Source organism: Oncorhynchus masou, chromosome 28 (genome assembly GCF_036934945.1).
Source record: "Oncorhynchus masou masou isolate Uvic2021 chromosome 28, UVic_Omas_1.1, whole genome shotgun sequence".
Classification (NCBI taxonomy): domain Eukaryota; kingdom Metazoa; phylum Chordata; class Actinopteri; order Salmoniformes; family Salmonidae; genus Oncorhynchus; species Oncorhynchus masou.
Window position 1 is genome coordinate 29,360,609 of NC_088239.1, and position 25,285 is coordinate 29,385,893.

The following is a 25,285-nucleotide window of genomic DNA, read 5'->3' on the forward strand; positions in this document are numbered from 1 at the left end:
GATAATGACACTAGATAGATTACCTTTCTGAGTCTGGTAAGAACATTACAAACAACATAGGATTTTTTTGGACTAGAATAAAATGGCGATGCCTATTTAATAGGCTACTTATGTACTGTGGAAGTGTTTTATTCCAGTCACCTCTTACAATTCCCTGATGTAAATGAAGCATCCTGTGACAGAAAACTGTAAATTATACAGTTATTTTTTTGTATTATACTCCAGCATACTGTAAATGATGGTGCATTGTGGGAAGATGTGGGTGGTACTGTAATTCCATCCCACAGAATACATTACATTTTTTTTTTGCGCCAAAAACCTTTTAACCACCAGTGGTGCATGTTATTGTTGTTTCTGTCTCATTAACATATTTTGAGGTGTCCCTTGAAAGAGGCTATATTTGTTGCACCTGTGAGTGAGAACGCTGCACCAATTGAACTCCTCTGTGGTTATAGTATCCCATCAATTTGAAATGTATATAGGGAACAGACTGGAACGGCAGCAAGTCTTAACTGGTGGAGAATTTAGCCATGTCTGTTTTTGCCTTGTAGTCACTGCCAGTTTGGAAGCCTTTGTTAAGGCCTGTAGAAGTGCAGGTGATATGAAACACCAACTATTCATTAACCTTCTGTAACGTTTGTAAACACTTTACCTAGCAGCCATCCTGCTTGCACCAATCCCTTTATATCACAGTGAAATACAATCCCCACCTATCAATTCATTCATTCATTCACACCGATTACGGTAGCATACACTTTTTTTTTTTTTACAGTATAATACAGTACATTTTACAGTATTGTACTGTGTGTCATTACACTGTAGTAACTTCAATACCACATTTATTTTTACAGTGTACTGTAATACACAATCACTGAAATACACAATCTTTCTTGCCACTGAGGTGCCTGTAAAGCCACTGTAAAATTCACGGTAACCCCTTTACAGTGTACTAATTATCGTTGCACACATGTAGTCACCATATGAGTGAGCATGGCTACCGCTAACTTAAATAACCCCACTAATCCAGTTAACCCCCAACACATCTGGAAACAATCTCTTAGAGGAAAACAAAACAAATGGAGACCAATAGCAGAAATACGATCTCACTGATTTCTTAGAGAAGACGGGACAATGGATAGCCGTACTGAGACGTGCAGCAGGGTTCCACCACTCCAAACGCTGCGTTTAAACAGGTGCAGGCCTCATTTGGTTATTATTTGCTTTTTGGTTATTTGTATTTGCTCTTTTCCCGAGAATGCCAGTGTTTGGCTTTGCAATTAAGAGAGCCGGCTAACACAAGGAGGCATCAGAAAGGCGGATTTGTCTCGAAACATGTTTTAGAAAACATCTGCACTCTCAGCTTCACATCTGTCAAGAATAAAGCCACTTGTGTGTGTTTGTGTGTGCGTGCATGCACACATTTGAGGGTGTTAAAATCTCGGCGTTGAGGTAAAAAGTGTTGTGAGTCATATCTGAGTGTTGTTTTCTGGAGGGATTGAACTTGACGTCATCTTCGGTGAATAAATGAAGTGTTAACTAGGTGGTGGTGTTGTTACACGATTGTGTTGAGTTAATTTCCATTAACTCTGGGGCGGCAGGGCAGGTAGCCTAGTGGTTAGAGTGTTGGACTAGTGACTGAAAGGTTGCTTGATCGAATCCCTGAGCTGACAAGGTAAAAATCTGTCATTCTGCTCCTGAACAAGGCAGCTAACCCACTGTTCCTAGGCTGTCATTGTAAATAAGAATTTGTTCTAAACTGACTTGCCTAGTTAAATAAATATGAAAAAAAAGTTAATTAAAACTCTGAGTGAAAAGACATGGGAGGGGCCTCTTTATCATCTTTACCTGCATGCTTTGTTGCAGGGTGCTTTTTTTTAGAATAGTTTGTTTTAATATCTATGTTACTAAATAGACATTGATTGATTAATTGAACTTATACGACGCAAAGATAAACAACCTACATTTTTCTAAACTAATCCAATCTGTAAGCGGTTGGACTTATTTCACCCGTTATTGAGATGGTTATCCCAGTTTAGATGGTTTAGGTAGTCTCTTTATCAATCTTCTCTATGTGGTCCCTGGAAGAGGAAACAAGACGGTGGACCGAAGCACGTTTGTTTGAAATGGAAAAACGTTGCTGCAGCTATTGGGTATAGAAGAACATCAAGACCAAGCAGCTGCTTTACAAGTGGGATGCACTGTTGAGCACTACATCCCCACAGGGTTCGGCTGATTGTACGAAGATTGTGACAGCCGGTTAAATAGCGTCCCTTGAGAGGTCTACAACAAAATGTATGTCTGGAGAAGTGCAGTATTGTCATAAGAAGACGTAAGTACACTTAAGTATACTTGCAATACAGAGACATGGAGAGAGGCAGAGGAGGTCTAAGAGAGAGAGAGAGGAAGAGGGTGAGCTTGAGTCGGGTTAAAATGGCAGAAAAAAGGGAGATGGCATGTTGAAGAAGAATGGTAGAAAGTGTAAGCAGAGTGAGCTGTGCGCCGGATCGAAGGCAGAAGGAGAAATGGAAGTGAATGAGGGTGAAGTATCGGAGGTGGTAGGTGTGGTGAAGTTCTCGAACACCAAGGCCTGCACTGAGGGTCAGGATAAAGATGAGTTGGACAGTAGGAGTGAAGTTTTTGGAAAAAGTGGACCCTTGCCTTTTGACTGATCCATTTGTGGATTCACGGTGGGTGACAACAGAGTTGGGTGCTGTGGAATCAGTGAAGGTAACCAGAAGTGGTCTTGTGATAATTGTTTGTTTCTAGTCAGAGGGAGCAGGCACTCCGCGTTAAACGAATGGGGGCAAGAGATGGGAATTGTTTTGCCCTCAAGAAAAGGGCGCCATTGAAAGGAGTGATTACTGGGGTAGCGGTAAATGTGAAAGTTGACCAACTGAAGCAAGCGGAAAATTCCCGGTGTTTGTGATGCTCGTCGTTTGGGCGGCGTGAGTGGTGAAAGAGAAAGTGATGTTAGGATATACGTTTTTGTGCCGAATGCATTACGTTGTTTCAGGTGTCAAGCTTATTGGAATGTGTCAGCAGTGTGTAGGAGGGAGGTTCCTAGGTGTGCATGAGACAAAGGAATGTGTAGCATTGGGGAAAGTAGTGGTATGTGTCAATTGTAGGGGTGCCCATGGGTCTGGGGATCAGAAATGTGCGAGAGAGGCAGGTTGAGGATTCTAGGGTTAGAGTAGTGCAGAAGTTGTCATATGCTGAGGCAGTGAAGAAAGTAGAGGAAGAGGGTTCAAATGGGAGGGATCCTGAGAGGAGTGGTGTGAGTGATAAACCAACAAGTGGTGTTTCAGTAAGATTGGATTATATGCATTTATAGCAATGTTTATCAACTGTACTGCAGGGATGGAAGGTCAGTCGCAGAAATTGTGGTAGCAGCTGCAGAGAGGTTTTTGAGTGTGCGAGACTTGACGTCAGAAGAGTTACAGGGTTTGTTAAGTGGTGTTGTCCCATCCTTTCAGGCTGATGGCCCGAAGTAGGACTAAATAGATTTAAATAGTAGGGTGGTGGGTTTTTTTGTGTATTTTTTTAGTGTAGGGTTAGATGGCAGGGCATTTGTTGATTCATTTAAAAAATATATATTTTAAGCAAAGTATAAGGGACTTATACTTCAGTCTAGTAGGTTGCGATAATGCAACATTTATTGGATGCCAACAGCCGTTAAACCTCATTGAATAAGAATATTCCCTACCTTGGCAGTCATTCTAACTGCAGATTGTGGGTGATTTAAAAAGTTTCAATCGTTGGCTATCCTAGCTCCAATAGAAATAATATAACACTTTGTAAGCCAGCATTTTTTGACTTGCCGATGTGGCCTGCAAACCAGGAGTTTCAGACCAGTGTGTTAGGGTAAAACTAGACTTTCGAAGTATGACATTGTAAAAAACAAGTTATCTATTGTCATCAGTGTTACTTTTATGATAAAATATTCACTTATACACTCACTGACAGCCATCGAAACACAGGCATGGTACCTCTAAAATTCACTTGAATGGCACCATGTGAAATACATATGCAAATACAGTAAGGCTTTACACCCTACAGTGTTAAAACATCACCCAAAAATGTGTTACGGTAACACAACAGGTGTTAATTCCCTAAGCCTGAGAAAGTGTAAGAGCATCAGCTTTAATAAAGTGTTCATTTAAGTCTGAATATGTAACACCCATTGTGTTAGGCACCCAACACTCTCGGGGTGTTAGTTTATCAATACTTTGAAAAGTGTTAGTTTAACACTATTTCAGTAAATCACATATAATTACTAAGAAACTGTTCAATTTAACACTGTGGGTGTAAAAATTATGATCGCAAATTTTCTTTGTGTGTGTGTGTGTGGACACTTCAGCATTAAAGTGTGTATATGACTTTCCCCGGTCCTTATTTAAAGGCAAACCTGCCATAAGCTATTATGGCTCATTTGCATATCATAGCCCCCCCAAAAAATGAATGGACTAATTTGTTTAATTTGTCAAATTCAAACAGAGAAACTATTTGGAGACCAGCGACTTCAAATCCACTTTAGTTTTCAGAATACTATACACAATTATAGCTGTATAACGTCATGGGCAGGTCCTTCAATGAGGCAATCTGTGATTGGTACAGTTGAAGTCGGAAGTTTACATACACTTAGGTTGGAGTCATTAGAACTCGATTTTCAACCACTCCACAAATTTCTTGTTTAACAAACTATAGTTTTGGCAAGTCGGTTAGGACATCTACTTTGTACAAGTACTTTTTCCAACAATTGTTTACAGATTATTTCACTTATAATTCACTGTATCACAATTCCAGTGGGTCAGAAGTTTACATACACTAAGTTGACTGTGTCTTTAAAAAGCTTTAGAAAATGATATCATGGTTTTAGAAGCTTCTGATAGGCTAATTGACATAATTTGAGTCAATTGGAGGTGTACCTGTGGATGTATTTCAAGGCCTACCTTCAAACTCAGTGCCTCTTTGCTTGACATCATGGGAAAATCAAAAGAAATCAGCCAAGACCTCAGGAAAAACAACTGTAGACCTCCACAAGTCTGGTTCATCCTTGGGAGTAATTTCCAAATGTCTGAAGGTACCATGTTATTCTGTAAAAACAATAGTACGCAAGTATAAACACCATGGGACCATGCAGCCACCATACCACTCAGGAAGGAGCGGTATTCATCCTAGAGATGAATGTACTTTGGTGCGAAAAGTGCAAATCAATCCCAGAACAAAGGCAAACGACCTTGTGAAGATGCTGGAGGAAACAGGTACAAAAGTATCTATATCCACAGTAAAACAAGTCCTATATCAACATAACCTGAAAGGCCGCTCAGCAGGAAGAAGGCACTGCTCCAAAACTGCCATAAAAAAAGCCAGACTATGGTTTGCAACTGCACATGGGGACAAAGATCGTACTTTTTGGAGAAATATCCTCTGGTCTAATGAAACAAAAATAGAACTGTTTGGCCATAATGACCATCGTTATGTTTGGAGGAAAAAAGTGGAGGCTAGCAAGCCGAAGAACACCATCCCAACCGTGAAGCACGGGGGTGGCAGCATCATGTCGTGGGGGTGCTTTGCTGCAGGGGGGACTGGTGCACTTCACGGCATCATAAGAGGGATAATTATGTGGATATATTGAAGCGACAACTCAAGACATCAGTCAGGAAGTTAAAGCTTGGTTGCAAATGGGTCTTCTAAATGGACAATTATCCCAAGCATACTTCCAAAGTTGTGGCAAAATGGCTTAAGGACAACAAAGCCAAGGTATTGGAGTGGCCATCATAAAGCCCTGACCTCAATTCTATAGAACATTTGTGGGCAGAAGTGAAAAAGCATGTGTGAGCAAGGAGGCCTACAAACCTGACTCAGTTACACCAGCTCTGTCAGGAGGAATGGGCCAAAATTCACCCAACTTATTGTGGGAAGCTTGTGGAAGGCTACCTGAAACATTTGTCCCAAGTTAAACTATTTAAAGGCGATGCTACCAAATACTAATTGAGTGTATGTAAACTTCTGACCCACTGGGAATGTGATGAAAGAAATAAAAGCTGAAATAAATCATTCTCTCAACTATTATTCTGACTTCACATTCTTAAAATAAAGTGGTGATCCTAACTCACCTAAGAAAGGGACTTGAGGATGTCAGGAAATGTCAGGAATGGTGGAAAAACTGAGTTTAAATGTATTTGGCTAAGGTGTATGTAAACTTCCGACTTCAACTGTACATCAATGTTTTGACTTTTAAATAAAGCCATTCATTCTTGAAAAATATTGGTTGCTGTTTGAATCCCAGATTGCCCAGTGTCATATTGACTCGATGAGAGTAAAGTCCATACTCTAACTCATATGGTCTGTATTTCTGCTGCAATAGTTTATGTGTCAGGGGCCTAGGGTCAGTCTGTTATATCTGGAGTATTTATCCTGTCTTATCCGGTGTCCTGTGTAAATGTAAGTATGCTCCCTCTAATTCTCTCTCGCTCCCTCTCCCTCTCCCTCCCCTCCCGGAGGACCTAAACCCTGGGATCATGCCTCAGGGCTACCTGGCCTGATGACTCCTTGCTGTCCCCAGTCCACCTGGTCGTGCTGCTGCTCCAGTTTCAACTGTTCTGCCTGTGGCTATGGAACCCTGACCTGCTCACCGGACGTGCTACCTTGTCCCGGACCTGCTGTTTTCAACTTTCTCTCTCTACCGCACCTGCAGTCCCTAACTCTGAATGCTCGGTTCTGAAGAGCCAACTGACATCTCCTCCTGAGGTGCTGACCTGTTGTACCCTCTACAACCACTTTGATTATTATTATTTGAACCTGCTGGGGGGTGGTGCGCTCGTGTGTGTTGGAAACCGATGAGTGAGTGTGTGTGTGTGCGAAAAACAATGCCCATAGATCTCAATTGCATAAAAACAATTGTCTGTCATTATATATCACAGCAAAACATTTTCCTGGATCTAATTTGATTAATTTGTCAAATTAAGCAGAGAAAGTATTTGCAGACCAGCCACTACAAATCCACATTCGTTTTCACAATATTATACACAATTACAGCTGTATCACTTCACGAGTAGGTCCTTAAATGAGGCAATCTGTGATTGGTACATCCGTTTTTTTTTTACTTTTAAATAAAGCCATTGATTCTTGAAGAATAGAACCGCTTTGTTGCTTTTTGAATCCCAGATTGCCTTTGTCAATATTGGCTGGCTCTGATGAGATCAAAGTCCATAGCCTATATGGCCTGTGTTTAAAAAAGGTCATCTGTGATTCAAAAAAACAACGAAAGAAGTTACCCTGGCCTTTAAAGAGACATGCAACTTCATCTAAATCATACAGCAGTGCCTGACCAGAACAAAGAAACTCAAACTTGGTGTGTGTGTGTGTGTGCGTGTGGGTGCATGTGTGTGTGTAAAAAAGAAATACGCCGTAGGTCTCCTGGAGTCGTCTGGTAGCCTAATGCAAAAGAGTGTGTGTAAATTGCTTCTGAGTGTAAAGCTGATAAGACAGCGCATTTGATCTGGGTTGCGTAATGTTACGTATCTGTGTGTGTGTGTGTGTGTGTGTGTGTGTGTGTTCACGTTTCATACCACAGCTCATAAAATATGTCTACTCCGTGTTAAACAATCAACTTGAGTTTTATGCCACGCATGCAGTAGTTGCTTTAGTAATAGTGGCTTCTCCTTTGTTTCCCATGTGTTCCAGTCATTTCAATAAAATACTATGCAGTGTATTCATAGGTATTCATAAATAAGTGAGAGAATCAATTAAAAGTAGACTCAAATATAACTTTCTTTATCACTGATGTCCAGTACTATAGTCAAACACGGTGGAATCTGAACCCACATTCAACTTCCCATAAAGCAAAGCTACCATCTCTCTAGAAAGACACAATGCATGACACTGGGGCTCATTGAAAAAAAGTCATTGTGACAACTGCAATAATAGTATTATTGTGTGCGCGCGCGTGTGTGTGTACGTGTGCACACGTGAGTGTTGCACACTGTGCTGCATGGCAATCCACATCAAATCAAATCGAGCTGTACTTATACAGCACATTTCAGATGTGGAATGAAACACAATGTGCTTCACAGGGGGGGGGGGGGGTAAAAAAAACAATGAAAATAAAAAACTGAAGTATTTACTACACAACAAACATAAGAGGATAAAAAGCACCCTAAGGAAAGGCAAAGCTAGAAAAGGTGTGTGATTAAGATCTCTTTTTAAAAATGTCCACAGTTCTGGCCCCCAGCAGGTTCTCTGGCAGGCTATTCCAGAGGCAGGGGTCATAGTAACTAAAGGCTGCCTCTCCATGCCTCTTGGTCCTTGGCTTTGGGACAGTTAAAAGGCCAGAGGACCTGAGGGACCGACTGGGTACATGAATTCAAGTCTGACATGAATTGGGCTGCACAATCATGGATTGATTTAAAAACCAATAGAATAATCTTAATGTATTCTAAAACTCACAGGCAGCCAGTGCAGAGACATTAAAACCGGTATAATATATGCTCTCCGCCTGGTCTTGGTCAGTACCCATGCTGCAGCATTCTGTTTGTTTTGCAGTTGACCAATGGCTTTCTTGGGTAGACCAGACAGGAGAGCATTACAGTAGTCAAGCCTACTTGTAATAAAAGCATGGATGAGTCTCACCTTGGAAATGGTCCTCAGGTGGTAAAAAGATATATAGCTCACATGGAGACTTCTCTCAGCTAGATCGATAAAACATCGGAGAGGATTAGGGAGGACGGGGGTCAGTTGGCCAGAAAGGATTTGGGGCGGAACACACAAGGAATGAGGTCTTTGCGCTTTAGTTCCGCTACATCAGCAGGAAGCCAACAGGAGGAGGCAGCAGCCTTGTGGGAGATTAGCAGGAGATTTGGAGAAGAAAAGAACAGCCCTGTGAATGGAGTTCAATTCCTTTCGGCGAGCTGCACTAAGGCACACACAAGGCTCCCTCGATCCCACCCGAAATTAGGCACGGAGAACAGAAGACCCCCATAAACAGATTAAGGAAGACGGGGGACGGGGGGCGGGGGGAGGCATTCCGCTACCCAGACACTGAGAGGGTGGGATGAGAAGGAGGACAGGAGGGAATTTAGGGAGGGGAGGATAGAGGGAGGATGAGGGGAAGGAGGGTGAATGAAGGAGGTTAGGAGAAGAAGAGCAGATTATTAAGAGAGAGGAGAGAAGAGGGTAGGATAGGGGTAGAGGTAGGGGTAGGGCCCCCATAGCCAGTGTTATTTGTACATTAGACTAACTAGACTGGCATATTCCCTACTGGAGCTGTTTCTGTGGGAACAAGCTGGCATGCTGCAAATAAGAATACCTGTCATAAATAATGTACCTTTTTTACACAAGCACCACAGTAGGTGTGGACTTAATTAGACTCTCTATCTTTCTTTGCCCAGACAGGAATGTGATAAGGAAGACTGAACCATACCACCCTGTCATGTTGACATGTTTACCCTACAGTAAGTTTGGGTCCAGGATAGAGCTGGTTCTACCTGCTGTAAACCCTCCAGATGCCCTGCTAGCCCGAGGTTAGACCAGGGGCTCGCCTGGTTCAGTATCCCAGTTTCGATGCTCCTCAGATGGGTCAGTACTCACCCTGGTGTCAACGTTGGTGGGTCTGGGGCCGTGACTGAAGGCCTGTGCTGGGTCCTTGTGGTACACCTTCAGGCAGGAGTGATCCGTGATATTCCTGTGGGGGGGGGGGGGACATCCAGAGGGAAAATGAGGAGGCCAGAATATATCACTATTGGATAGTGGTCTCCTATACCCAGAAGTTGGTGTGTGCTCTGACATGGCTATGTCATACACAGTCCACAGTCTGCTGTACTGAGCCATCCTGGTGTTGCGTAAAAAAAGTGTCCAGTGGTGTTACAGTGAAAAGGATCCCTCAAATAAATCAACAAAGCTGATGTCTCGTCTTCTGGTCTTTTGTTTTCCCGTGTCAATTATTGCTCCTGTGCCGTCTACTACTGAGGCAGCCGGCGAGGAATGAACACGTGATAACTTTTACAGCCCTGATTTTAAAAAAAGGTTAGAGCTCGTCACAAAGTACACAACACACCGCCGCCAGAACACTACAGATAGAGATGGAGCCAGAATAGTTGTTTTTTTCTTCTTCACTTTGAGCCTTCAAAATCACAGGGGGGGGCTCATAATAATGGCTGGAACGAAGCTAATGGAATGGCATCAAACACATGGAAACCATATTTATTTGTATTTGATACCATGCTACTGATTGTGCTCCAGACATTACCATGAGCTCATCCTCCGCAAATAAGGTGCCACCAATCTCCTGTGTTCAAAATGGAGTATAATCACCCAGTGTGCAGTAAGCTTGTATTCTACAGAAATATAAATATATATTTTTTTTAATGGAAAAACAGGTCCTGTATGAACTGTCAATTCATTGCCCTGGGTATTGAACAGTAACTTATATCTATTGTTGAATTTTATGATGTACCAGGAAGTGGGCAAACTGGGTGAAGGTGATTGGTGATGTGACTGTGTGTGGGCATGACCGTGAGGGCAAGAAACCCTTGTCATTGTTGTCTTATGAGTCATACCCCTCTGGAAAACTCAAAAGAACAAAGACGACTTATTGTGTTTTTAAAAGGCCAGGCTAATGACAAAGCTACATGTGCCTGTACACGTGCCTGTACACACTTTCTGCACAGAGAGGAGAAGACACCACCGCTTAACACATGGGACACCACCACTTAACACACCCTGCAACTCTTCTGACGTTAAGTCTCGCACATAGAATGTGGCCAAGTTGGCTATAGCTCACTCACTCACTTTAAATCTGAGGCTCTGGAAGAAACAAGACTGTTTATAGGTTATTTTCCGATCCTTTTGTTCTGCCAACTGAGCAGCGATGAAACGTGTCAAAACAAATGAATTCGGCCCCAGCTGAACTTTCCACTTTCTTCTACCATCACATGGGTGTGAATGAGAGGAAAAAGAGGCTCGGAGACTGGTTGCGACCCAGATGGCAACCTATTTTCTATGTAGTACACTACTTTTGACCAGGGCCCATAGGCAAACCGATAAGGCTCTGGTCAAAAGTAGAGCACTATATAGGGAATAGGGCACCAATTGGGGCTCACACACTGTGTTGTTTGGGTTTGTTTTGTTGGTGGTGGAACTAAAGGTTCTTCCACTACTGTAGGGCACCACATCCTGAGCCCTTTCATCCACACAGCTATTGAGTTGACTGGAAAGTGTGGAGGAAGAGGATCTGTCGCAGGCTGCTTGCAGCCCGGGTCACTTCCTGTGCTGGGATAGCACATTAGACAGGAAGTACTTAAAGAAGGGAGAGAGGAAGGCTGCTGGGTAGCTCTGAGGATCTTACACGGGTGAGACTGAGACGACACATTGGGAAGCAACCCCCAAATAACCTACTCTATAACCCAGTCTGGGAAAATAGAGATGAAACACCCACACACACAAAGGTACTGGACAACAAAAAAAACACACACCCATTTACCTGACGTCGGTGAGCTCGTAGTACATGTTCCTCATGTCGTCTTTGACATAGACAGCCACACTGGGAGACTCCAGCATCTTCATGGTGAGCTGCTGGGGAAAGGCACTCACAAACAGAGCCCTGATGGTGTCTCCACTGGTGATCTCATTGGGCATCCGGATCTGCTTGGTCTCGTCTCCGTACTGCAGGTACAGCACGCCTGGGGAGAAGACAGGGAAGGAAAGGGGGTTAATGGAGGGTTACTGATTGGTTGATAATGATCTGGTGACTCTTAACCATGTAGATACAGAGGTGTCACACCAGTGTTGTGTCAATGACTTTGTCCCAAATGGCACCCTATCCCCCTTAGGCCTATAATTATAGTGAATAGAGTGCCATTTGGGACGCACAGTGTATTTATGTGCTATGGTGCTTGTCTTTCTGTACTGTGGCCCACCTAACTCGGGTGCAGTCCTGTCCTATTATGTGCAGTCCGACATACACCACAAACACTACCTTTACTGTATTTACAATGAGTAACTACAATATCTTTACTGTATTTACAATGAGTACCTACAATATCTTTACTGTATTTACAATAAGTAACTACAATATCTTTACTGTATTTACAAGGAGTAACTACAATATCTTTACTGTATTTACAATGAGTAACTATAATATTTTTACTGTATTTACAATGAGTAACTACAATATCTTTACTGTATTTACAATGAGTAACTATAATATCTTTACTGTATTTACAATAAAAAACTATAATATCTTTACTATATTTACAATGAATAACTACAATATCTTTACTATATTTACAATGAATAACTATAATATCTTTACTATATTTACAATGAGTAACTACAATATCATTGCTGTATTTACAATGAGTAACTACAATATCTTTACTGTATTTACAATGAGTAACTATAATACCTTTACTGTATTTACAATGAGTAACTATAATACCTTTACTGTATTTACAATGAGTAACTATAATATCTTTACAATGAGTAACTATAATATCTTTACTGTATTTACAATGAGTAACTACAATAACTTTACTGTATTTACAAGGAGTAACTACAATATCTTTACTGTATTTACAATGAGTAACTACAATATCTTTACTGTATTTACAATGAGTAACTACAATATCTTTACTGTATTTACAATGAGTAACTATAATATCTTTACTGTATTTACAATGAGTAACTACAATATCTTTACTGTATTTACAATGAGTAACTATAACATCTTTACTGTATTTACAATGAGTAACTACAATATATTTGCTGTATTTACAATGAGTAACTACAATATTTTACTGTATTTACAATGAGTAACTATAATATCTTTACTGTATTTACAATGAGTAACTTTAATATCTTTACTGTATTTACAATGAATAACTACAATATCTTTACTATATTTACAATGAATAACTACAATATCTTTACTATGTTTACAATAAATAACTACAATATCTTTACTATATTTACAATGAGTAACTACAATATCTTTATTGCATTTACAATGAGCATTTAGATAATGGTGAGAAAGTTAAAGACCCATAAAACTATAAGCATGGGTGTGTATGTGTGCATGTCGGAGGATGCATGCAGCACGTGTGCTTTAGCAGTTTGTAAGTCATGTGGGTTGTATGAGGGTGAGGTTGATGTGGGATGGAGAAGGAAGAGGGATGTGGCTGGGTGTCGTGGGTGGGAAGGGCGGCCATTAGCAAAGCATCGAACAGACAAGACACTGAACTCCTGAACTCTGGGCGCGGCTTCTGTACTGCACTCCACCAAAGCATACGAAATACATTACACACTCACAAACAACACACCCCGTGCCCACAGACAAAAACATACATTTTCAAAAGACTTTTAGCTTGACGGCTTGAAAGGCGTTATAAGTCCATATAGGACAGTGCAAATAAAGAAGCCAGTGAGCTTGACTTTGTATATTGTTTTCTAGTCGAAGCCTCGTCATCTCACGTATTATAACAGATACGCAGCTTATAAATCACTGAAATCAGAGTGCATACAGAGTGCAACAGAGTGCATACAGTACACATTGTGTGTCATTTAGGATCAGTCACTATGCAGTGTGCTGATAGAGAGGAGCTTTTCCTAACACGGAGTGGCTCCAGAAAAGGAGCGGAGCAGTAAAAACTGCTACACGTTTCCAGAAATGTAACACAAGATCCTACAGGCTCTTTTAAAAAGAGAGGGAGGGACAAATCCAGGACATAAAAAGTGCTGAGCCATTCTACGGCACATACATCTACGGCTCGACTAGGAAACGTCCGTTTGCCATCTAACTCGCTGCTCCTTTGTGTATTGTCAGATGAAGGACCACGCAGACCCTCCTAATACGACGTGTGTTATTCAATGACTGGTTGTGCGTCCCACACACACAAAAAAAAGACACTTTTTTTTAAAGGAGCGGGGCATTCCCAGTCCTTTTTGAGCTTGAATGACGAGATAGTAAAGTGTTAGAAAGAATAGGACGAGTCGAAGGGAAGTATTCGAACCCATGCCGACTCTGTCATACATGTGTGCCGAGGTCTGTGGCTGAAGCCAGCGCCCATAGTGACTATATAAGGAATAGGGTGTAATTTGGAACACACGCTTGGCTTCATATTCTATTATACATGCAATGGAAAATTCCCTCAAAACCAAACTTTAATTAGCTCCTGAGACTTTGGATGGCTAAATTCTAGCGCAGAGTTGGATTGCAGGACTGTATGTGGCCGCTGATTGTCTGGTTTCACTCTCTAAATCAGAACCAAATGGCGTGGCTGCACAGCAAATGGTCAGGGGAGAACATACTTTGTCTACATCCCAAATGGCACCCTGTTCCCGATACAGTGCACTACATTTGACCAGAGACCTGTGGGCCTTGGTCAAAAGTAGTGCACTATAAAGGGAACAGGGTGACATTTGGGACGAAACTTGGTTTCCAGGGCTTGCTGCAAGGTTTTATGACAGTCAGATCCTATTCCAGACTCTGCTCTTATGCATCTCCAAATGGAACCCAATCACCTTCAATTACGTTAATTTCAAATGCAGCATAAATAGAGTTCTTTATTTCCCTCTCTTCCACAATATAAAACACAGTACAGCAATAAAGAAATAACAGATCTCCCAAAACAACTACCACAGTACTGTAGTATAAATATTTTGTAGCACTACTACACATCAGCTATAAGCAGCATAGAGAGAATAGAGAAACTCACTTGAATAGAGTCATTTCAAGATGTCCGCTACTGCAACTCCAGTCTTGTGTTAAGGAGTCTTCTGACTGAAGGCACTACTTCTACTGGCACAGGGCTCTTAAGGAAGACCAGATGTCTCTGGGGACACGACTGTGTGTGTGTGTGGGGGGGGGAGGTTCCAGGGTGAAGTTTCCCCGAGGTACAGATTTAGGATCAGCTTCCCCTCCCCAATCCTTAACCTTAACCATTAGTGGGGAAAATGAAAAGCTGACCCGAGATCAGCAACCAGGGGGACACCAGAGGAATGCGGGGTAATATGCCCTCTTTTCTCCACCCCCTTCATCCCCCCATAACCCAATCTGCTGCCATAACGTGTGTGTGTGTGTGTGTGTGTGTGTGTGTGTGTGTGTGTGTGTGTGTGTGTGTGTGTGTGTGTGTGTGTGTGTGTGTGTGTGTGTGTGTGTGTGTGTGAGTGTGTGTATGTGTGTGTGTGTGTGCGTGTGTGTGTGTGCATATCTGTGTGTGCAGTAGTATATTATTGTAGATGTTTATGTACAATGTCTGCAATTCGGCATCTCAACCTAAGCAAGAACCCACTTTTGGCACAGAGCAGCATGCTTCCTGTTGGTTAAAGGGGTGTGCTGCCCAAATGTAAACAAGTCATTTAGAGGCACTTGAAGTAAATGAAATGAGTCAACCTAAAGTCACATTAAACTAAGATGTGTGTCCTCTGCTTACATTTTCCAAATAAGCTTTTTAAGAAGCTGTATCCTGTGAGGCTCAGAGAATGATTACATGTTGAGATGATGAGAGTTGAAGCACTCTCTCTCGGTTTAGTTCATCAAAATTAAATGACTATCTCTTAGAAGAAGCTACGCTGCAGCACATGAATACAACTCTACACAACTGAAGGCGTTTGTCATATTGATGCAAATGAAGTGCCCTTTGCGTTGTTAACAAACCCCATTTCTAATCCTGCCAATAACAGTGTGTGCGTCTGTGTGTGTGTCTGTGTGTGTTAAACAGGATGGCATATTGTTGGAGGACTCTGTAATCTCACTATGCTAAGGAAATTAATTCTAATTAAGGCTAGGAGCAAGCAGGCGAAGCAAAGGGCGAGGAGGAGTGTGTGGGGGGGGGTGAAGTGTGTGTGTGAGTGTTTGTATGTGTGTTTTTTTAGAAAAAGCAAGCAGTCCTTGGTCTATGTGTGGTTAATAGCCTCATAATCACAGTGTGGTCATGCTGCGGTCGCCTACCTAGCGAGCGGTCCCTGGTCTGGTTGGTGGAGCGCACTACGGGCAGGCTGGCACGGGAACGGCTGCCTCTGGTGAAGGCAGAGGGGGCATCAGCCTCTGACATGGTGTCCAGAGACTCCAGAGAGGCCAGGGAGAGGTGCTCCGGCTGCTCCCCTACAATGGGGCTGCTGGGGCCGTGCGCAGGGCTTCTGCTCTGAGGGGGAGAAGAGGAGAAAGAGGGTAAATTAGAGGGGTCATGATACACAGGAACAGGGTTGGAAAAACTCTGGTAACTTTGGTAGCTTTGAAAGTTTACCGGAATATTGCAACCCTACATAGGAAACGAACACAAACGGAAACACAATTATTGTCGGACAATTTTGTCCATCAAAACCAGCAAAACACTGTGCTGCAAGCACCATTCTTCAACCAACAAAGCCATCTGAACCACACGATAGTGTTAATGTTTTTTTCTAAAGCTGCATTATGCAGAAATCACTCCGCCAATTCCCTGGTTGCCTAATTTGAATTTATGTGACAAAACAAGCATGTATATCATTCCATCTAAACTGTACCATCTAAACCGCTGTATTTTGAGGTGTCTGAAGCTGGTATACAAAACTGAAAGTAAAAGAACGGGAAGCATAGAAATAGTGCACTTAGAACAGATACGCCGCTTCTTAGACTTGCTCTCAATGAGAATGACAGATCTATAACTAAAATTTCCAGATGAATTTGGTCAGGTCGCCCAAAAAGTTACATATTGCAGCTTTAAGAGAAAGATAAGCTTTTTAACTACAACGTTAACACAGTGAAAACCCCAGTGTCATGTTTTGACTCCCAGTCATGCATTCCAGTCTATTTGGGTGTAATTTGTTTGCATCAATGCAGTTAGCAGACACACAGACTGACACCACCTGCTATATTCCACACAAGCACACACTATGATTTTCACAGTTGCAAAAAACAAGGGGGAGGGGCAGTAATTTGGGTGTGCTGATATCCCCCCCCCCCTTTGACTAATGTGGACAGTGTTTTTGGCAGGAGAACACAGATCAGGTGAGGGGAGGTGGAGAGGGCAGGAGAGCATACGCACACACACACACGCGCGCAAACACACACTCACACACGTGTTAGTTGGGATGCAGACAGAGCCACATGCCCAGGCATGATGCAGATAAGACACCCCCTGTTGTATTTTCACACTATGATTTTCCATGTTGCAGCTGCTAAAAAAAAAACAAGACAAGCGGTCCCTAAGCCTTATCATGCATGTGTCTTTCTTGCCACGCCTCACACAACTTTAGTGAAGGGTTAATACCCACACTACCATGCTTTTTTTTTGCTTATGGTGCAGGTAGTTACAGGCCCAAAATCGACATTGTAGGAAAAAAAACACAAATAACTCCAGCGAGCGCCATTTTTCTTTCCGGTCAGAGATCTTTTTCAAGCTTCGCGAAACATCCGAGGGGAAAGGGTGTAGTGAGGGTGATTAAAGTCACCAACGAGTCCACCAGGCAGGCAGTCCTGTGGGCCTGGCAGAGTAATAGAGAATGTGGAGCTCATTGAGGATCTTGGTAGTGTTGTAGGGTGTGCCAGGCCGACAGTGTGACTAACACGGGGAGGAGAGTACACAGAGAGCCCTTTATCAAGCTAATGGCTCCACGGACACAGCCAGGTTAACTACACAGTCATTGCGCACACACATAAACACACACACAAAGCACTCTGAAAGGTGATGGTGAGTGTGGGGTGTTGGGGAAAGGGGAGAGGGGGGAAGGGGAAGCGGTGGGGCAGTAATTTGCGTGTGCTGGATACCCCCCCCCCCCCCGGCCCTTTGACTAATGTGGACAGTGTTTTTGGCAGGAGTACACAGGGGGGTGGAGAGGGCAGGAGAGGTCAACACACACACACAGGCCAGTTGTGATGCAGACAGAGCCACACGCCAAGTCATGATGCAGATAAGATAAAAGGCAGACTAACTGTGTGGGGCAATTGGATTTTCAGCAAGTACCTCTGAATGTCAAGCTCAGAATGGAGAGAAGACAACATGCCCTGTAATGACTGATGAGAGAGAGAGAGAGAGAGAGAGAGAGAGAGAGAGAGAGAGAGAGAGAGAGAGAGGGAGAGAGAGAGAGAGAGAGGAAGGATGAAGCAGGGAAGGGCAGAGATCGAGGAGAGGCAGATGGTCATCCAACATATCAAGAAACACAGCAATGTGAACAGAACAGAAAAGGTCACAATCGAAAATGCTCCTGTGTGTCCAATACGTGCGAGATCATCTTGTTTTGGAGCGAGATGATAGCGTACTGTGCAGTACCTGCTCTCCAGCAGCTCCAACATAACAACCGCCTAATCCCTTGCTTTAAATAGCTGTATGATTGTTTTGAATAGTCATCACTCTTCTCACCAGCGCCCTCGTTATTATCCAGACTAGCTCTGTGCTGAGTCACCGTATGATATTGTTGACTTGATAAGACGTGTAACCTTCGGTGTCATCACCACAGGCGGGACCTGTCACCTGACACAGCAGCAGCATCCTCTGTCCATATCTGGTCAAAGGGTAGTGCACTACATAGGGAATAGGGTGTAATTTGGCACACTGACTGAGCGCTGGGAACACCAACTCCATTAGAATACGCTTACTCCATCTATATTGAGTAGATAGTTAAGGTCCTTTATATGCATGGCCCAGGATGAGTCACGTGGAGGGTCAGGTTCAGTTGACGTGTCATCCGAAACCATGATGCATGCTCGGTAAGTTGAACCGAATTGTAATTATTTATGAGTGAAATGTCATTATTTATGAGTTTACCCAATTATGTTGAGGTAGATACAGTACCAGGCTGCTACTCTGAAAACCAAGCAGTGTTATACAGTATACAGTACATGCGACACGTGGTAGAATACTTACTGAGGCTGAGCAGAACGGAGCGAGATGCTTGAGCCAATCAAGGCTCTTCAGTGGGATTGTAATTATGTGGATAAAAAGGAAGATAGACCTACCACCTCTCTGGGGATAGTGGTGAAGGAGTTTACACACAACACCAAATGATAAGGTGTCCACCGGATGAGCTTAGCAGGTTATTTCCTCCCCCGCACACACACACACACACACCCCCTCTCTCTGGCAGGTGCTCTACTTGGCACCCCTCTATCACAGAAAAGCCACTTCCGGTTCCCGCTGAAACCACTTCCTGTCATGGCTACAGATGTGAAAACCACGGTTTAACCTATGATTACAACCGCCTACCTGCTGTTAGACACATCGACCCCCGTCACGGCTGGGAGGAGAGACCTAAATTCCACATATAACTGTGTGTGGCTTAGTTAGCTATGACAGTCAAGGGTAACCACAGTGCACTTACTATTTTAACACTGAGCATCATTTACTGCAGAACAGACATGAAACGTGTAAACACATGGCACTGAGAAGTGAGCCAGTGTCATACAGACATAAATACAATTCTCACTTGTAAAGATATGTAGAAGTTACTGTGAAATTGATGAAAAAGAAAATATATATAAGACAATTATTGAAGTACTTCAATGTTGATGATTTTGTCAGGGGTTCTCAAAGAGGTACTGCAGGGGGTCCGTGGACTGATCTCCCCCAAACATGTTTTACATTTCATTTTTTTATGAACATTACTAACAACAGATCAAACTAATTTTGGCCAAGGGATCCGTGGAATAAGTTTAGAGGGTGTAATATAATAGAATGTAATATTATTCATCAAAAATGTATGTTCTTAACCCTGGGCAACATGGGCCTGGGAGGCTCACAGGGATATTGGTATCCACAGTATCAATTTCAACTCAATACTTTACAAATTAGATTTTTTAAAATTCTTTACACAAATGCACTGTAATTCAAGTTTTAAAACTGCACAGTTTTCTCTCTGAAAAATGTTCCTTCCCAGAGCCCGAGAGTTGGTTCGTCCGGGCCACGCACTTTCGAAGTCAGAGTAAAACTCCTTTTATGCTATTTTTATCTCACTTGAGTTGTGTTCTGATAGATTTTCTATCACAAAAGAGGTCCCCTGCTCTGTCTTTCGATAAATACTTTAGTCTGAGACTGCCATCTTGGAAGTCATTTGTGGTGACGAGGGGCGATGTGCAAAACAAAATCATCAGCGACTGGAACGTCTCTAACCAATCAGACTCTCAAAGCCAATGACACATTTTCAAACCGCCCATTTACCCACGTGTTCTCAATCTGGCCCAAGCCATCGGTTTCTGGACCAATCGGATGGCCCCGAATGTGTTCGCATTCGGTGAAGGGTCGGGAATGTACTCAGATCCAGACTCATTACGGAAAAGAAGCTAACGTCCATGGGCGTGGCGTAGCGTTTGGCCAGGCAAATGATTATGACCTTTGGGAAGAAATTAATCAAACACATTCAGTCTGAATAGCATTACAATATCAAGGTAATTTAATATAATTATGATATTATTCCGTGAGAACATGTTCTGTTCTCACCTGACTTCAAAGTCTATACAGAAGAATGAATCACGAGGTATATAAAAAAAAAATGCTCGGGCGTGCCTTTGAGTTGCAGTTTCTCCATTGTTCCCGTTTTATTTCCAAAATGGTTTCCCGAGGCAGGGTCCATTGGGCTTTGCCGCACATAAAGGTGTTTGATGTCTGATGCGTTGTTATACTGAATGACATTGAATACATTCCTTTTTTAATAAATGTCTTTATTACTCTAGCGCCGTCAAAAGTAAGCATCGACTGGTTTAGCTGCTATACATTAGTTTTACTGGCTCTTTACTGATTTAGCTAAATTGAGATTTTTTTATAGTAGCATTTTACTTTGTGTGTGTGTGTGTGTGTGTGTGGATGGGTTGGCGGGGTGTGTGTGTGTGTGTGTGTGTGTATGGATGGGTTGGCGGGTGTGTGTGTGTGTGTGTGTGTGTGTGTGTGTGTGTGTGTGTGGATGGGTTGGCGTGTGTGTGTGTGTGTGTGTGGGTGTGTGTGTGTGTGTGTGTGTGTGTGTGTGTGTGTGTGTGTGTGTGTGTATGGATGGGTTGGCGGGTGTGTGTGTGTGTGTGTGGATGGGTTGGCGGGTGTGTGTGTGTGTGTGTGTGTGTGTGTGTGTGTGTGTGTGTGTGTGGATGGGTTGGTGTGTGTGTGTGTGTGTGTGTGTGTGTGTGTGTGTGTATGGATGGGTTGGCGGGTGTGTGTGTGTGTGTGTGTGTGTGTGTGTGTGTGTGTGTGTGTGTGTGTGTGTGTGTGTGTGTGTGTGTGTGTGTGTGTATGGATGGGTTGGCGGGTGTGTGTGTGTGTGTGTGTGTGTGTGTGTGTGTGTGTGTGTGTGGATGGGTTGGCGGGTGTGTGTGTGTGTGTGTGCACTCTGACTCTTTGTTCTTTGTTCCAGGAAAGCTGACCTGTATCCAGGATATCCTACTACTGTCATTCACAGAACAACGGTCCGACGTGCTGCCATCAAAGGTAAAAGTCAGGTCTGTGTTGCGCGTGTGCACAGAGCCAGTGGCGGGTATACTGCATCTACTGCTTTTCGAAAGTGTCAAATCAGGTACATTTTTGGTTCATAAAGCCGGAGAACATTTTCTGGATTCACAAACGATCAGATATTCCACAAAAAAAAAAAAAAAAAAAAAACGTATGGATGAAAAGCCAAGATAAAACACAAAATTCCATAAGATTGTCTAAACTTCTGGCCCTGACACATACATTAAAGGAAAAATTCACTCAGAAATGACCTTTGGTCGTTTTTTCGTCAGTCCACTGTTGATACAGTCCCAAAATGTTTTGCAAGTCAGCAGTCAAGCTTTCAAGATATTGGACTTTCAAGAAGCAAAGTGTCACCTGCCACATCATCACGATGATGCCTTTTGCTTTAAGATTGTGTGTCTTGGTTTCAACCAGACGAGCAGATGTACAGTGCAGTGCCAAGACGTGGTGATTCAATTGAATTATGATAGTTAAAAATAATCACTGCTTCTATCAAAGACTTGCTGTGGCAGCCAATTCATGGAGAATATAGTCATGCCTGCCAGGGGGCTGGACTGATTTCTCCGAAACAGAATCAACTTCACAAGTAACGTTTTCTAGTATTTGTTTAAGACCGCTTAAAGCACCAGGTGGTGTAGAGAATGACAGAAATAGGATCTATGGCAATGTCCAAAATCTGGCGTGCCTACTACTGACTTAAACTGCATACCGTGTACTAATCATACTACATACTATTTAGAACGTACCGTTTAGTAAAAACAATAATGCATTAAGCAACACGTACCAGCATACTAGGCTGAGAATGACTGAAAATGTGTCATCTAATGGGCAATTGCGTTGATTCCCGCCATTGGTTCCATTGGGTACAGAGCGTCCCCTCAGCTGATTATCAGCTGTTGTCAAACACCAAGTCACGACTCTCTTTCTCAATAGTGTACAGCGAATTCTACTGGATGAAAAGTCAAAATTAGTAAAACAACCTGGCATTTAAAGCCTATTACATTTTAGAAATGGCACATACTGTAAAACATTATTTTTTTCCCTTTGGCATAACCAAAATGTCAAGGAATTATACTCTATTCGTTATTTATGAGTTGAATTAGAAACAAAGACATGACTAGTTAATATCTAGGTCTATTTTGGTTTATCACCCTCACTCTCACACACACACACACACACTTTTGCTTACCAAACGTCTCCTCTTTCAGACATTAAAGTGTGTGCAAAAGCTCATCAAGTTTAGGCCCCACAGCAAGCCTTTTCACTTAAAGCAGAAATCCACTGGTTGTGGGCAGTCCCTATGTCACCCCACCTCTTGTGTTGTGTTTTCACTTTGAACGAAAACAAGGAGGCTGGTCGTACGATGCTCTGGGCTGGCATTCTGGGCAAGGTGTGCCTTTTCACTAAATCCCGCCCACTCAAATTACATTGGTAGAGAGAGAGGAAGTGGGAATTAACTTTCTACAGCCGCTAAAGATAAACACAGCAGACGTAGCCGTCAAGCCACGAAGTTAACAGGCTAACTTGGTTATAAAGGCAACCCAGCAATGCCAACACTGATCTGAACAGGAGAACCTTGGCCATTTCTCTGTCCCTCTTCAGAAAAATTACAGTGATATGAAATAATTAAAGATTGCTTGCGTCCCTGAGCTGAGAGCATGTTTATTTTCTGAAGCAGAAGTCTCACAGGGCGGTGGGTGAGTGATAACAGCAACACAGAGTCCAGGTCCCGAGAGGCAAATGCAGCAAGTTACAGATGTAGGATCTTAATTTGATCACTCTTTTGTTGCTAAGAATTTTCTTGCACAGCAGAAGATGCAAACTTGTAGTGTATTTGAGTTTTAAAAAGGCTTCTAGAGTTTGTCCTTTCCACTTTGAAATTTCAGACTTGATTTGCCCTAAAGAAAAACATATCAACCTCTTCAAAAATGTCCATTAATTATAATTTCCTGTTGCTGCAGGATTATTTTCCTGCTGTAGCAAACTGGCTCAAATTAAGATCCTACATCTGTAGCTTGAACCTTGTACAACCCGAAGAGACACAGTCCTTTAATAACTATACATCTATGTGTTAACCCTGTCCAATCTGAGCCACTCTGTTATCTGTATGTCTACATGGTCCATGCAGCTACAACAGGGCAGACGTTCAGCTAGACACGGTAAACCCAAAAAGTTTTGCTGAATACGTTACCTGACCAGGAAGAATGCAAGACCTGTTAGACACTGTATGGCTCTCAACCAAACACACCACGGCAAACACACCATGGCAAACACACCACTCACTACTCTAAAGACAGTGGTCTGAATTCCCAGATCATCTCAGAGATGGCTGCATTTGGGTACAGTGCAGCTCAGGTTGCGTACCAAATGCTACTTCCTATATAGTGCAATACTTTTGGCCAGAGCACCATGGCGAATAGGGTGCCATTTGGGACGTTGACCCAGTGTTAATAACATTATACACCAGAATCCCCTTGTCATCCCTTTCCATTCATTACGGCTGTGTCCTCCCCCTACGACATTCCACCTTTAATCCCACTACGTCCAAATCCTCAGATGACCTCCTCTAGACAGAGTGCCTGCCTGGCCTGGACAGGGCTGGGTAATTGGTTCGTTAAAAGGGGTCGAACTTCACCGTATCAACAATCAAAGCCAATCACGCGTTCTATAGAGAAAGCCCGCTACGTGGTGTTCAGGCGGTTTGCACTGTGGCTGCACATGACAGCATGCCAAATTCCTCGGCTATTCCTTTCTTGTAGTCCAAGCAGACAGAGCAGATGGAATATAAAATTCCTCACCCTTACATGTCTGTCAGTAAATACGTTTTCATGGCAAAATGACAGAAGTAGGAGTTGTAGTCCAACAGGATAGAGCACATACAGTAGATTCATTCAGAGGTTGAGTAGCTACTTTGTTTACTACGTATGTCCCTCTATCCTTCTGCAGTCATAAGATCTAGAGTCCAGAGATAGTGGCTACCTTCACAATGGGTTAGCTGTGTGAACGTGCCTCCAATCAGAGATAGTGGCTACCTTCACAATGGGTTAGCTGTGTGAACGTGCCTCCAATCAGAGATGGTGGCTACATTCACAATGGGTTAGCTGTGTGAACATCCCTCCAATCAGAGGTTAGGCTATGTCCCAAATGATACCCTATTCCCTATAAGTGAGCCCTGGTCAAAAGTAGTGCACTTTACATGGGACAGGGTGCCATGTGAGATGCACTCTTAGTCCATATGAGACCACATGACAATAACAGGTCCATTGCCCTTCCCAGATCTATGTTGATCTCTTTCTGCAACTTTGACATTTGAACAACTGATTTGGCCCAGCCATTCGATTACATTCACTCAGGCAGACCTAAAACAGACACACACATCGACCCCTGTGTGCATGCACTGAGAGAGCCTATAAAAAAAAAACATATTAACCCGAGCAAACAAACATAGTAGGTTTGGAGACAACGCACTCCTACGAGAGACACAAATGGAACATTAGAAATGTCCAGAATGTTGACATTCTGAAAGTTGACATGCCCTATGTGGCAATCCATCCACTGTCCCTCATAGGTTACTATTCAAGCAGTCAACTTACGACAAATACTGAATCCCTACTATCTCAATAGCAACCTATGCATTAGAGGCATATGTGCTCAAACACCATAGCTACAATCCTGATTATACGCATGAGAGTTTAAATGTAACTTCCAGTTAGAAGACATTTAATAGAATTATATAGAATCGATGATATTTACAGTAATTAACAGCACAGTGAATATCACCCTCATTCACAGCTTTCCAAATCCTAGTCCAGTGGAAACTCCCCTGGTCTTGTCTGAACACACACTTCCTGCTCTGTTATTCTAGACCCACTGTTCTG

The 25,285-nt window shown here is 42.7% G+C and overlaps 1 protein-coding gene across 12 annotated transcripts in view; it reads right to left on the reverse strand.

The window, feature by feature from the left end:
* si:ch211-285f17.1 (sickle tail protein homolog) overlaps positions 1 to 25,285 on the reverse strand; it is a 235,068-nt gene that overhangs the window by 28,856 nt on the left and 180,927 nt on the right. For 11 of the 12 annotated variants that reach the window (XM_064941866.1, XM_064941864.1, XM_064941863.1 and 8 more), the window contains 3 exons: positions 15,947 to 16,139; positions 11,480 to 11,678; positions 9,589 to 9,682 (listed from right to left, as the gene is read on the reverse strand). In XM_064941866.1, the coding sequence (XP_064797938.1) occupies positions 9,589 to 9,682; positions 11,480 to 11,678; positions 15,947 to 16,139 (486 nt within the window). Of the gene's footprint in view, positions 1 to 9,588; positions 9,683 to 11,479; positions 11,679 to 14,711; positions 14,787 to 15,946; positions 16,140 to 25,285 lie in introns of those variants that run through there. The other variant, XM_064941870.1, reaches the window with a different exon arrangement.